We start from the raw sequence: 15,076 nt of genomic DNA, 5'->3' as shown, positions 1-15,076 counted from the left end.
TGGTCCGCCTTCCCTCACGATTGCCGGTCTGACTGCCCCCCCCCTCCACCCTTTTATCGCTGGCTTTTTCACCTGGCCACAGGCCAGCCTGTCAATCACTCATGATTTGCTGATCTACATTGGCTCCCAGTCCGGTAACGCCTCAATTTTAAAATTAACATCTTCAAGTTCAAATCACTCCATGGGCCTTGCCCTTCCCTATCTCTGTAACCTCCTCCAGTCCTACAACCCTCTGCAAAATCTGCGTTCCTCTAACTCTGGCCTCTCATACATCCCACTCCCTTCGCCCCACCATTGGCGGCTGAGCATTCAGCGGTCTAGGACCTAAGCTATGGAATTCCCTCGCCAAACCTCTTCACTTCTCCAACTCTTTATCTTTTTTTAAGGCGCTGTTTTAAATCTACCTCTTGCTAATATCTCCTTCTTTGGCTTGATGTCAATTTTTGTCCAATTACACTTGATAGGTCTTAGAACGTCTTAATATGTTAAAGGTGCTGTACACAATATTAAACGGGAATAAAGGAAAGGATTCAGGGTCATTATTGGGATCATTCACTGAAAGTATTCAGTCAAAGTAAATATTGATGTACTGGGATGTATTTTGAGGGTGTTTCATTATAAATTAAACAAATTATTCCAGCCTGGTATAGATAATTGCTAAGATCACATTTGGAATATTTTGTGCACTTTTTGGGTATCTTATTTTGAAAAGGACATCAGTACACTGTAAGTGACAAATGTGATTCTTAAATCAAGAAGTTTCAAAAAAGTGAATTGGTTTTCACTTGAGAGGAACCATCATGCAAGCCTTTAAAATCCTGAGACGTATGTAGAGGGATGCAAGGTATTAAATTTGGACAGTGCATGAAAATAAGTGAGCAGTTCTACTGCAGCTATTGATTTCAGATCGATAGCTACAGTATCCATTTTCAACCAGCAGCCCCTTGTTTATAATGTCTGGCTGCAATTTGTACGGTCAGATCTAGCAGGGACCTCTGTGCACACCTGCCTAAACACATGCATAACATATGCTCCCAACTTTTTAATGTGTGACGAGCACAGGTGAGAATGCCTGCACTCTCAATACATTTAAATAAGCCCTGGGTAGTGCTTACAACGTGTCCAGAAAGGCTCTTTAAACTAACTTTGATAGCACACGGCAGCTATATTCCATGCGATGTCAAACCAAGCAGCGAGGTTGCCTCCTCAAAGGAGTCTCACAGTTTTTCCGCCAGACTCAGGTCAGGGCCTGACCTTGGAGATATACTGCAACTGTTGCAGTAAACTAACTTCAAAGTAACACTAAAGTTACAGTATAAACATAGCCTGACAAGCCTCAAGTAAGACTTTTGATTGGAAGGAACAATGCAGCCAATCCCGTGATCCCATGCTCCCAGTGGGAAGTTGGGATCACGGGAAGCACAGGTCAGAGAATCAGAGCTACAATGTTCTCATCTTATTTCCAACTTACACTCCCTTCAAGTGTCGCTTCCCGGTTAATCAAACCTATTGGTTTATTACCTTGGAGTAGTGGTTAGGAAACAGACGCCAAGAAAAAGGTAATTCATGCCACAATGATTAATAATTGGTTCGGAATGGGATTTAGAGGCCAGGGTAGATTGTACATGGTCTGTGGAAGCAAATGGCTCGATGGGATGGGATGAATATCACTTTCTTGTTCCAGGCTTGCTTATCTTACAAGGTTTTCATTCCTTTCTAGGCCATATTACAGTCTACATAGCATTACATAGAATTTTACAGCACAGAAACAGGCCATTTGGCACAACAGGTATATGCCAGTGTTTATGGTCCACACGAGCTTCATCTCACCCTCTCAGCGTAATTCTTCTATTCCTTTCTCCCTCATGTACTTACCAGCTTCCCTTTAACTAATTAATCCCCTTAAGTCCAACCGATAATTCAGCCACAAACCTAAAATGCCTAAAGTTTCTTATTAGAAATAATGACTCATTTTTTTGCAAAACTCTCAAAGCTTGAATTTCTCACTTACCCAAAAAAGCAAAATATGGGGAGATTATACTGCCGATTCTGGATGCCATGGAACATGCCCCAAGTCCCATATTCCTCACCACAGTTGGATACAATTCAGATGAGAAAATATAGATTATTGTGTAGGCTGCTGTAGCACCAGATTTACCAATCATCAGCAATATAGTGATCACAATTTGAAGAGCTGTAGAAATTAAATTAATCAACAGTTAGTGTGCACTGAAAGGTAATTCAAAATTGTTTGATTGGAACAATTGTTTTGTAATTACTTTTAAATACAACCAAATAAGCACCAAAAATAAACTGCTCCAACAGAGGGTAGTATGTCTTTCCTTTAAACTGATAGAAACGAGTTCTGCCCTAAATTCCTGCCCAGATTATAGTAATTCTATGACAAATTCAGTGTGCAATTTCTAGGCTTTGGAAATTATGCTATGGAGCTCAATCATACCATATCCATTTATTTTAAACTAAATACCCATGCACATTCTACCCCAAATTAGTCCTCCTTTTAACCTGCACACATTTGTATAAATTACTCCCCAAATAATTTATACTGTTTATATCATGTGTAAACAATGGAGAGCCAGGGCGCGGTTGCACAGGAACATTGGTAGCTGGTGAGTAGGTTGTAAGGAGACTGCAGGGAAATGGGCTATATAGAAACATAATGAGTTGGCTGCATAGGGGTCAGTTGCAGAGATACAGTGAGGATCTAGGGAATTGGTTGCTAGGATACAGTGAGGAGCTAGGGAGTTGGTTGCAGAGGATACATTGAGGACCTAGGGAATTGGTTGCAAAGGATACAGTGAAGACCGATGGAGTTTGTTACATTTGGTGAGGACCTAATGAGTTGGCTGTACAGATACATGAGGAAAAACTGTTAGGCAGCGAGTAGTTAGGATCTGGAATACACTGCCGGAGAGGCTGGTGGAGGAAGACTCAATCGTGGTTTTCAAAAGGGAATTGGATAAGTACCTGAAGAAAAAAAAATGCAGAGCTAAGGGGAAAAGGCAGGGGAGTGAGATGAGCTGAAATTCTCTTGCAGAGAGCCAGCACGGGTTCGACAAGCAGAATGGCCTCCTTCAGTGTTGTATCATTCTATGATTCTATGACTTTAGGACTTAGGGAGTTGCTTGCACAGATACAGTGAGGACCTAGGGAGTCGCATGCAGAGTTACAGTGAGGTCCTAGGGAGTCGGTTGCAGATGATACAATGAGGAGCTATGGAGTTGGTTGTGGAGATACTGTTAGGAGCAAGGGAGTCAGTTGCAGAGGATAAAATGACGAGCTAGGAAGTTTGTTGCAGAGGATACAGCAAGGACCGATGGGGATTGTTATGGGAATACATTGAGGACCTAATGAGTTAGTTGCACAGATACATTGGGGAGCTGGAGAGTTGGCTGCTAATGGTGGCCTAAGGACTTGGCTTCAGAGCGAGGCAGTGCAGAGCCAGTGAGTCGGCTGCAAGGACCTTCAAGGCCTTCAGAGGGAAATTGAACAACTGTGTTTAAAATAATTCTTACTTGAAGGAACAAACTGGATCAGAAGCAGAACACCACCACTAAGTAATAACATGGAAGCAGTGACGATCCGTCGAGGTGAGACACGCATCAACCACCAGACTATCACACATACTATAATTTCACTGGCCGCGGAGGCAAAACAGTTGATGTAGGGGTCTCCATGCATGTTGGGAGTATTGAGAGATAATCCATAGTAACCAATGGCACAAGCCATCCTACAAGAAAATAAATATTATTGTTCATAATCCTTTAAATGTTCAGTAAAGTAAGATCATTTATATACTGATGACAGGTCAGTCATGGAAAACCATTGTCTGGCTGCTGGGCACCAACTTTAAAGGAACTCTTTGATAAATTCCAGGTGAAAGAAATTACATTCACAAAACTTAGTTAATTAAAAATTAAAAGCAGATGGAAATCTCAATCATGAGGGTGTTTCCCCACAAGCGTTTCCATCCTCATCTAATTGCTTTGGTAACTGGACATTTTATGGGCTCAAATTTCAAACAAGGTGGTGTATGTCATGCACCTGAATTTGTTTTCAATACAGTTAAAGCTGGTAAGTTGTACTAGTTGGTCTGGGTGCTGGTACGATCATACAAGGACAGGTGTATCGATCAACATTCTTCTGGTCTGTTTAGAATTTCAGCTTATTTTTAATGTGCAACTTAAAAGGCCTTTCTACTAAGTTACCACAATGTGGCCGACTTTATATTGTTTTCTTTACAATTAATTTGTGTATTGAGCAAAGAACTGGATCCAGGACTAACCTCTGCATCAGGTGTGGACAATAACATATTGATATTGATTTTAGAAGTTTTATTATTCTTCACGTATTACATAGAAACATAGAAACATAGAAAATAGGTGCAGGAGCAGGCCATTCAGCCCTTCTAGCCTGCACCGCCATTCAATGAGTTCATGGCTGAACATGAAACTTCAGTACCCCCTTCCTGCTTTCTCGCCATAACCCTTGATCCCCCGAGTAGTAAGGACTTCATCTAACTCCCTTTTGAATATATTTAGTGAATTGGCCTCAACTACTTTCTGTGGTAGAGAATTCCACAGGTTCACCACTCTCTGGGTGAAGAAGTTTCTCCTCATCTCGGTCCTAAATGGCTTACCCCTTATCCTCAGACTGTGACCCCTGGTTCTGGACTTCCCCAACATTGGGAACATTCTTTCTGCATCTAACCTGTCTAAACCCGTCAGAATTTTAAACGTTTCTATGAGGTCCCCTCTCATTCTTCTGAACTCCAGTGAATACAAGCCCAATTGATCCAATCTTTCTTGATAGGTCAGTCCCGCCATCCCGGGAATCAGTCTGGTGAACCTTCGCTGCACTCCCTCAATAGCAAGAATGTCCTTCCTCAAGTTAGGAGACCAAAACTGTACACAATACTCCAGGTGTGGCCTCACCAAGGCCCTGTACAACTGTAGCAACACCTCCCTGCCCCTGTATTCAAATCCCCTCGCTATGAAGGCCAACATGCCATTTGCTTTCTTAACCGCCTGCTGTACCTGCATGCCAACCTTCAATGACTGATGTACCATGACACCCAGGTCTCGTTGCACCTTCCCTTTTCCTAATCTGTCACCATTCAGATAATAGTCTGTCTCTCTGTTTTTACCACCAAAGTGGATAACCTCACATTTATCCACATTATACTTCATCTGCCATGCATTTGCCCACTCACCTAACCTATCCAAGTCACTCTGCAGCCTAATAGCATCCTCCTCGCAGCTCACACTGCCACCCAACTTAGTATCATCCGCAAATTTGGAGATACTGCATTTAATCCCCTCGTCTAAATCATTAATGTACAATGTAAACAGCTGGGGCCCCAGCACAGAACCTTGCGGCACTCCACTAGTCACTGCCTGCCATTCTGAAAAGTACCCGTTTACTCCTACTCTTTGCTTCCTGTCTGACAACCAGTTCTCAATCCACGTCAGCACACTACCCCCAATCCCATGTGCTTTAACTTTGCACATTAATCTCTTGTGTGGGACCTTGTCGAAAGCCTTCTGAAAGTCCAAATATACCACATCAACTGGTTCTCCTTTGTCCACTTTACTGGAAACATCCTCAAAAAATTCCAGAAGATTTGTCAAGCATGATTTCCCTTTCACAAATCCATGCTGACTTGGACCTATCATGTCACCATTTTCCAGATGCACTGCTATGACATCCTTAATAATTGATTCCATCATTTTACCCACTACTGAGGTCAGGCTGACCGGTCTATAATTCCCTGTTTTCTCTCTCCCTCCTTTTTTAAAAAGTGGGGTTACATTGGCTACCCTCCACTCCATAGGAACTGATCCAGAGTCAATGGAATGTTGGAAAATGACTGTCAATGCATCCGCTATTTCCAAGGCCACCTCCTTAAGTACTCTAGGATGCAGGCCATCAGGCCCTGGGGATTTATCTGCCTTCAATCCCATCAATTTCCCCAACACAATTTCCCGACTAATAAAGATTTCCCTCAGTTCCTCTTCCTTACTAGACCCTCTGACCCCTTTTATATCCGGAAGGTTGTTTGTATCCTCCTTAGTGAATACCGAACCAAAGTACTTGTTCAATTGATCCGCCATTTCTTTGTTCCCCGTTATGACTTCCCCTGATTCTGACTGCAGGGGACCTACGTTTGTCTTCACCAACCTTTTTCTCTTTACATACCTATAGAAACTTTTGCAATCCGCCTTAATGTTCCCTGCAAGCTTCTTCTCGTACTCCATTTTCCCTGTCTTAATCAAACCCTTTGTCCTCCTCTGCTGAGTTCTAAATTTCTCCCAGTCCCCAGGTTCGCTGCTATTTCTGGCCAATTTGTATGCCACTTCCTTGGCTTTAATACTATCCCTGATTTCCCTAGATAGCCACGGTTGAGCCACCTTCCCCTTTTTATTTTTACGCCAGACAGGAATGTACAATTGTTGTACTTCATCCATGCGGTCTCTAAATGTCTGCCATTGCCCATCCACAGTCAACCCCCTAAGTATCATTCGCCAATCTATCCTAGCCAATTCTCGCCTCATACCTTCAAAGTTACCCTTCTTTAAGTTCTGGACCATGGTCTCTGAATTTACTGTTTCATTCTCCATCCTAATGCAGAATTCCACCATATTATGGTCACTCTTCCCCAAGGGGCCTCGCACAATGAGATTGCTAATTAATCCTCTCTCATTACACAACACCCAGTCTAAGATGGCCTCCCCCCTAGTTGGTTCCTCAACATATTGGTCTAGAAAACCATCCCTTATGCACTCCAGGAAATCCTCCTCCACCGTATTGCTTCCAGTTTGGCTAGCCCAATCTATGTGCATATTAAAGTCACCCATTATAACTGCTACACCTTTATTGCATGCACCCCTAATTTCCTGTTTGATGCCCTCCCCAACATCCCTATTACTGTTTGGAGGTCTGTACACAACTCCTACTAACGTTTTTTGCCCTTTGGTGTTCTGCAGCTCTACCCATATAGATTCCACATCATCCAAGCTAATGTCTTTCCTAACTATTGCATTAATCTCCTCTTTAACCAGCAATGCTACCCCACCTCCTTTTCCTTTTATTCTATCCTTCCTGAATGTTGAATACCCCTGAATGTTGAGTTCCCAGCCCTGATCATCCTGGAGCCACGTCTCCGTAATCCCAATCACATCATATTTGTTAACATCTATTTGCACAATTAATTCATCCACCTTATTGCGGATACTCCTTGCATTAAGACACAAAGCCTTCAGGCTTGTTTTATTAACACCCTTTGTCCTTTTAGAATTTTGCTGTACAGTGGCCCTTTTTGTTCTTTGCCTTGGGTTTCTCTGCCCTACACTTTTCCTCATCTCCTTTCTGTCTTTTGCTTTTGGCTCCTTTTTGTTTCCCTCTGTCTCCCTGCATTGGTTCCCATCCCCCTGCCATATTAGTTTAAATCCTCCCCAACAGCACTAGCAAACACTCCCCCGAGGACATTGGTTCCAGTCCTGCCCAGGTGCAGACCGTCCGGTTTGTACTGGTCCCACCTCCCCCAGAACCGGTCCCAATGCCCCAGGAATTTGAATCCCTCCCTGCTGCACCACTGCTCAAGCCACGTATTCATCTGCGCTATCCTGCGATTCCTACTCTGACTATCACGTGGCACTGGTAGCAATCCCGAGATTACTACTTTTGAGGTCCTACTTTTTAATTTAGCTCCTAGCTCCTTAAATTCGTTTCGTAGGACCTCATCCCTTTTTTTGCCTATGTCGTTGGTACCAATGTGCACCACGACAACTGGCTGTTCTCCCTCCCATTTCAGAATGTCCTGCACCCGCTCCGAGACATCCTTGACCCTTGCACCAGGGAGGCAACATACCATCCTGGAGTCTCGGTTGCGGCCGCAGAAACGCCTATCTATTCCCCTCACAATTGAATCCCCTATCACTATCGCTCTCCCACTCTTTTTCTTGCCCTCCTGTGCAGCAGAGCCAGCCACGGTGCCATGAACTTGGCTGCTGCTGCCCTCCCCTGATGAGTCATTCCCCTCAACAGTACCCAAAGCGGTGTATCTGTTTTGCAGGGGGATGACCGCAGGGGACCCCTGCACTACCTTCCTTGCTCTACTCTTCCTGCTGGTCTTCCATTCCCTATCTGGCTGTGGACCCTTTCCCTGCGGTAAGACCAACTCACTGCACGTGATACTCACGTCATTCTCAGCATCGTGGATGCTCCAGAGTGAATATTTAATACAATGTGATTTCCACCATAAGCAACTCTGGTCGATTAAGATTCGTCACAAAGTACCATTGATATTTTCCTTAAATTGCTGCAAAGCTCAATATGTGTAAAGGATACAACTCTAAGTGTTCTGGACTGCTCACTTTGGAAAAGTTTGCAATTGATTGAATAAATTCTCTGGCCCCTGGATATCAAAATAAGGCCTGAGAGTTACAATCTCTCCGGACCTTGACATACGAGCTTGTTGCTCACCCAGGCCCCTCGCATGGACTGGTCCTGCCCTGACTTAAAATCTAGGCTTGTGTTTCAATTGGCAGATGCAGTCACCTTCTGTGTCAATGTATTAAAGAAAGCAGGATACAGAAGATAAAAGGGCACAAGAACATTCCAGAAGTGAAAGAGCTGCGTCATAGAGAGTAGTTCGGGTGGGGCTGGTCACCGGGGAGTAGTTTGGGCGGGGCCCGTCACCGGGGAGTAGTTCGGGTGGGGCCCGTCACCGGGGATTAGTTCGGGTGGGGCCCGTCACCGGGGATTAGTTCGGGCGGGACCCACCACCGGGGAGTAGTTCGGGCTGGGCCCACCACCGGGGAGTAGTTCGGGCGGGGCCCGTCACCGGGGAGTAGTTCGGGCGGGGCCCGTCACCGGGGAGTAGTTCGGGCGGGGCCCGTCACCGTGGAGTAGTTCGGGCGGGGCCCGTCACCGGGGAGTAGTTCGGGCGGGCCCGTCACCGGGGAGTAGTTCGGGCGGGGCCCACCACCGGGGAGTAGTTCGGGCGGGGCCCGTCACCGGGGAGTAGTTCGGGCGGGGCCCGTCACCGGGGAGTAGTTCGGGCGGGCCCGTCACTGGGGAGTAGTTCGGGCGGGGCCCACCACCGGGGAGTAGTTCGGGGGGGCCCGTCACCGGGGAGTAGTTCGGGCGGGCCCGTCACTGGGGAGTAGTTCGGGCGGGGCCCACCACCGGGGAGTAGTTCGGGCGGAGCCCGTCACCTGGGAGTAGTTCAGGCGGAGCCCGTCACCTGGGAGTAGTTCAGGCGGAGCCTGTCACCGGGGAGTAGTCTGCGCGGGGTCCACCACCGTGGAGTAGATTGGGCGGGGCCCACCTCCGGGGAGTAGTTCGGACGGGCCCACCACCGAAGAACTGCTGGTCGGATGGGCCCGCCGCCAAAGAGGCGCTCAGGCGGGCCCCTCCATCGGAGAGACGCTCTGGCGGGCCCCTCCATCGAAGAGGCGCTCGGGCGGGCCCCTCCATCGAAGAGACGCTTGGGCGGGGCCTGTCACTGGGGAGGAGTTCGGGCGGGCCCCGCTACTGAGGAGGTAAGGGCAATGGCGATGAGGCAAAGCGAGGGACGGTGAGGCAGGCAGACCACTCGGCCTGGGATAGGGGCGGCGCATAGCGTGACGTCCCTTCAGCCAGGAATAGGAGACAGGACGCGTTGGGAGGGCCAGGAGCTACTGCGCATGCGCGCAGACTCCACTGTGCACGCGCGCAGCTGCCGACACTCTTTTTGGCCCAGGGCTGTAGCTCCACTGCTAGAACTGTTATAACTGATATGTCCTTACTATACAGTCTAAATGCACACGAGGCCCATACTTGAGAGAGGGTCACTCTGTGACCAGTAACCTTTATTCCAGCACTGAAATGATGAAGGTGGGTGGTGCTTCCCCTTTTATACCTGAAAGTCCAGGTCAGGAGTGTCTCCCACAAGTTCACCACCTAGTGGTCAATGTTCTCATGGTGTACAACTTGGGTCCATTTATACATGGGTTACAATGACAGTTGAATACATGACATTACCTCCCCCCTAAAGTCTTATTGGGATCACAGGTTAAGTCTCTCTGGTGGTTTACGCTCCCTTGTAGAGTGCCTGAGTTGGGGCTCCGGTTGTTGGGCGCTGGCCTGAGTGTCTGCTGTTTGCGGTGCCTCAGGCCTGTCCGGACTGCCCACAGTGACTGGGCTCTCCTCCGCTTGGTTCCGGTGTTCAGTCACCTGTGGAGGAGTAAACTCCACATCGTGTTCTTCCTCTGCTTCTTCTATGGGGTTGCTGAACCTCCTTTTAGTTTGATCCACGTGTTTGCGGCAGATTTGTCCATTGGTAAATTCAATTACCAGAATCCTATTCCCCTCTTTGGCAATCACAGTGCCGGTGAGCCATTTAGGCCCTGCAGCGTAGTTGAGGACAAAGACAGGGTCATTGACATCAATACATCGCGCCTCGCATTCCCGTCATGGTAGTCACATTGTGACCGGCACCTGCTCTCAACAATTTCTTTCATGGTGGGGTGCAAAAGAGATAACCTGGTTTTCAGCGTCCTTTTCATTAGCAGCTCTGCGGGTGGGACCCCCATGAGCGAGTGTGGTCGGGATCTTGTGGCCAACAGGAGGCGTGATAAGCAGCTTTGTAGGGAACCCCCTTGGATTCTGAGCATCCCCGATTTGATTACCTGCACTGCTCGTTCCGCCTAGCCGTTTGAGGCCGGCTTGAATGGTGCCGTTCTCACATGGTTGATACCATTTCCTGCCATGAAGTCCTGGAATTCAGTGCTTGTAAAGCACGGGCCATTGTCGCTGACCAAGATGTCCGGTAGACCATGGGCGGCGAACATTGCCCATAGACTTTCTACCGTGGCAGAGGATGTGCTTGAATTGAGAATGTCACACTCGATCCATTTGGAATAGGCGTCTACTACAACCAAAAACACTTTTCCCATGAAAGGACCTGCGTAGTCCACATGGATGCGTGACCATGGCTTGCGGGCCAGGACCAGGGGCTAAGGGGGGCTTCCCTGGGCGCATTGCCCAGCTGGGCACATGTGTTGCACCTGCGAACACAAAGATCCAGGTCTGCATCTATCCCTGGCCACCAAATGTGTGACCTGGCAATTGCCTTCATCATGACAATGCCCGGGTACTCCTTGTGGAGTTCTCTGATGAACATCTCTTTGCCCATCTGGGACATGACTACTCGGTTTCCCCACAGTAGGCAATCGGCCTGAATAGAGAGTTCATCCATGCGCCAGTGAAATGTTTTGAATTCCTCAGGGCATGCCCCGTAGATGGCTGCCCAGTCCCCATTCAGGACACATTTCTTGACTAATGACAGTAGCGGGTCTCTATTTGTCCAGACTTTGATCTGACGGGCTGTCACAGGTAAGCCTTCGCTTTCGAAAGCTTCAACAGCCATGACCATCTCAGCAGCATGCTCGGTTGCCCCCTCGGTGGTGGCTAGTGGGAGCCTGCTGAGTGCATCGGCGCAGTTTTCAGTGCCCGGTCTGTGCTGAATTCTATAATCATAGGTGGCTAACGTGAGTGCCCACCTCTGTAACTGGCCGATGCATTTGCATTTATGGCCTTGTTGTCGGCCAAAAGGGACGTTAGGGGTTTGTGATCTGTCTCCAGCTCAAATTTCCTGCCAAACAGGTACTGGTGCATTTTTTTTACTGCATATACACATGCAAGCGCTTCCTTTTCTACCATCCCGTAGCCCCTTTCTGCCTGGGACAGACTTCTGGAGGCATAAGCTACCGGCTGAAACTAGCCCTTGGCAATAACATGCTGCAACACACACCCGACCCCATAGGACGACGCATCGCACGTTAAAACAAGTTTCTTACATGGGTCAAATAGAGTTAACAGATTGTTAGAGCACGCAATTTGTTATGCCTCATCAGAAGCCCTTTCCTGGCTATCCCCCCAGACCCATTTGCGACCTTTGCGTAGGAGCACATGTAGCGGCTCTAACAGCATGCTCAATTTGGGAAGAAAGTTACCAAAATAGTTCAGGAACCCTAGGAACGAACGCAACTCTGTCGTGTTACGGGGTCTGGGTGCTCTCTGGATCACTTCTGTTTTGGACGCAGTAGGTCTGATCCCATCTGCTGCTACCCTCATCTCCAGGAATTCTACCTCTGGAGCTAGGAAGACGCACTTCGCCTTTTTCAGTCGCAGCCCTACCCGGTCCAGTCTGCATAGCACCACCTCCAGGTTGTGGAGGTGTTCTTCAGTATCGCAACCCATGATGAGGATGTCGTCTTGAAAAACCACCGTCCTTAGAATCGACTTGAGGAGGCTTTCTATATTTCGTTGAAAGATCGCGGCGGCCGAGCGAATCCCGAACGGACATCTGTTGTGCTCAAACAATCTCTTGTGTGTCGTGATGGTGGTCAGCTTCTTCGACTCACTCGCCAGCTCCTGGGTCATATAAGTTGAGGTCAGGTCCAATTTTGAAAAAAGTTTGCCACCGGATAGCATCGCAAAGAGGTCCCCCGCTCTCGGTAGCGAGTACTGGTCTTGGAGTGACACCCGATTGATGGTGGCCTTGTAATCACCACATATCCTGACCAACCCATCCGCCTTGAGCACCAGCACAATCGGGCTTGCCCAGTCACTGAATTCGACTGGCGAGATGATGCCTACCCTCAGCAGGTGGTCCAATTCACCTTCTATTTTTTCCCGCATCACGTACGGCACCGCTCTGGCCTTGTGGTGTACTGGTCTGGCATCCGGGTTTATGTGAATCGCTACCTTGGTCCCCATGAAAGTGCCAATGCCGGGTTAAAATGATGAGTCAAATTTGTCCAGGACCTGTGAGCAAGATATCCGCTCCACAGAAGAAATTGCATTGACATCGCCCCATTTCCAGTTCATGACAGCAAGCCAACTCCTCCCCAGTAGTGCCGGACCATCCCCTGGGACAATCCAGAGTGGCAATCTGTTCTCCAAATCTTTGTGGATCACGACTACCGTGGCGCTGCCTAGCACCGGAATGATCTCCTTTGTATATGTCCGCAGCTGTGCGTCAATCGACAATAACTTTGGTCTCCTGGCCTTGGACGCCCACAACTTGTCGAACTGTTTGATACTCATCAGGAACTGGCTGGCCCGTGTCTAAGCTCCATTGATACTGGGATGCCATTGAGGAGCAATTTCATCATTATCGGTGGCGTCCTGGTGTATGAACTGTATATGTGCTCCACATGAACTCGCTGAACTTCAGCTTCCAGCGATTTCCCCCAGTGTTCATTTGGCCTCGTAGGGCTTACATCGGGCCCGTCCTCCTCGTACATCAACCTGGCTGCAGGCTTCCTGCACATACGCGCCAAGTGACCGCTGATGTTGCAATTTCTCCAGGTATATTGCTGATACCTGCAAGCTCTGGCTGTGTGTTTGCCTCCACACCTCCAACATGAGCCGTTGTTGGAAACAAAAGGTCCATTACCAGTCAATCGTCTCTGACTGTCTCTGTAACTGTCCTTAAGCGCACCATTGACAGGTGTTGATGGCCCCATTACTGGCCGCATTGACCCTTGTGATGGCATGAATCGCCGTTCAGCTAGCCATTGTCTCTGTTGAATTCCCCCTTTGGGTTCGACTACATGCTCGGGCATGTCCGATTGCCCCTGTCTGCCTGGAGAACTGTGTGCCGCGTTAACAATGTTGACTCCCTGTCCATTTGCTGCATTAAAGCCAAGATTTTTGTCAAACATTATTCTGGTCTCATCCTCTCCTGAGACAAATGTCTGGGCCAGCAAAGCCGCCTTTTCCAGGGTCAAGTCTTTGGTCTCAATCAGTTTCCTGATAACCCCAGCATGCCCGATGCCCTCAATAAAAAAAGTCTCGCAACATCTCCACTCTGCATGCATCTGGAAACTTACATAGGCTCACCAGTCGCCGGAGGTCTGCCATGAAGTCTGGAATGCTTTGCCCTTCTCGCCGCCGGTGCGTGTAAAACCGGTGTCTCGCCATGTGCATGCTGCTCGCCGGTTTAGTGTTCCCCGATCAACTTACTGAGCTCTTCAAAAGTCTTGTCCACCGGCTTCTCTGGCGCTAGAAGGTCCTTCATCAGGGAGTACGTCCTGGATCCACAAACCGTCAGGAGATGAGCCCTGCGTTTATCGGCCGAATCCTGTCCCAACCATTCCTTAGTGACGAAACTTTGCTGTAGTCTCTCAATAAAATCGTCCCAATCATCACCAACACAGTCCCTCTCGTCTGTGCTGCTAGTGGCCATGCTCGCGTGGTTTAAATCCTAGTTTCTCGTCGCCAATGATATGTCCTTACTATATAGTATAAATGCACACGAGGCCCATACTTTAGAGAGGGTCATTCTGTGACCATTACCCTTTATTCCAGCACTGAAGTGGAGAAGATGGGTGGTGCTTCCCCTTTTATACCTGAAAGTCCAGGTTAGGAGTGTCTCCCACAAGTTCACCACCTAGTGGTCAGTGTTCTCACGGTGTACAACTTAGGTCAGTTTATACATGGGTTACAATGACAGTTGAATACATGACACTAACCATTGTGGTCATGGTACCGTTAAGGAAACTGGCTGATGACGTGTCATCAAATGACGTCACTGGACCGGCTTCTTCTTAATTGGCCGGGAAGCCCACAGAGTAGGCTTAACTAGCCCCATCAACGGAAGATTCTGGAGAGAGAACGGGCTCGAGTTGGGAGCAGGCTTTCCACATACCACCAACCCCAGCCGCATCGATCTCACTGTGTGTGGAGAAATTGTGGCCCGTGTGCAATGCCATCAGAGACTGAAAAGTTTCCTTGAAAAAAATCAATTAAATTAGTTAAACATAACTTGGTCTTTAAAAAATCTATGTTAACTGTTCCTCTTTATTTAAGTGTTCGCTAATATTATTTTTTATTATGCCTAGAGTAGTTTCCTTATTCCAACGTGAGGCTAAATATAGATATGGGGGTAAATTCACTGATTCCATATTTCCCGCAGAAAAGCACCCTTCAAAGAGGGCCGTAGATCGGCTTACAACATTGACCCACATTGCCTATGAGTGTGGCTCCCTGCTGGGAGTGCTGG

General features: G+C 47.9%; 1 protein-coding gene across 1 annotated transcript in view; it reads right to left on the bottom strand.

The window, feature by feature from the left end:
• Nucleotides 1-15,076, bottom strand: part of LOC139263078 (organic cation/carnitine transporter 2-like) — a 138,700-nt gene that overhangs the window by 48,103 nt on the left and 75,521 nt on the right. The window contains exons 7-8 of the mRNA XM_070878620.1: nt 3,537-3,751; nt 2,012-2,194 (exon numbers count right to left, since the gene is read on the bottom strand). Of these exons, the coding sequence (XP_070734721.1) occupies nt 2,012-2,194; nt 3,537-3,751 (398 nt within the window). The remainder of the gene's footprint in view (nt 1-2,011; nt 2,195-3,536; nt 3,752-15,076) is intronic.

Source organism: Pristiophorus japonicus, chromosome 1, assembly GCF_044704955.1.
Source record: "Pristiophorus japonicus isolate sPriJap1 chromosome 1, sPriJap1.hap1, whole genome shotgun sequence".
NCBI lineage: Eukaryota > Metazoa > Chordata > Chondrichthyes > Pristiophoridae > Pristiophorus > Pristiophorus japonicus.
This window is presented reverse-complemented; position numbering and strand designations above follow the sequence as displayed.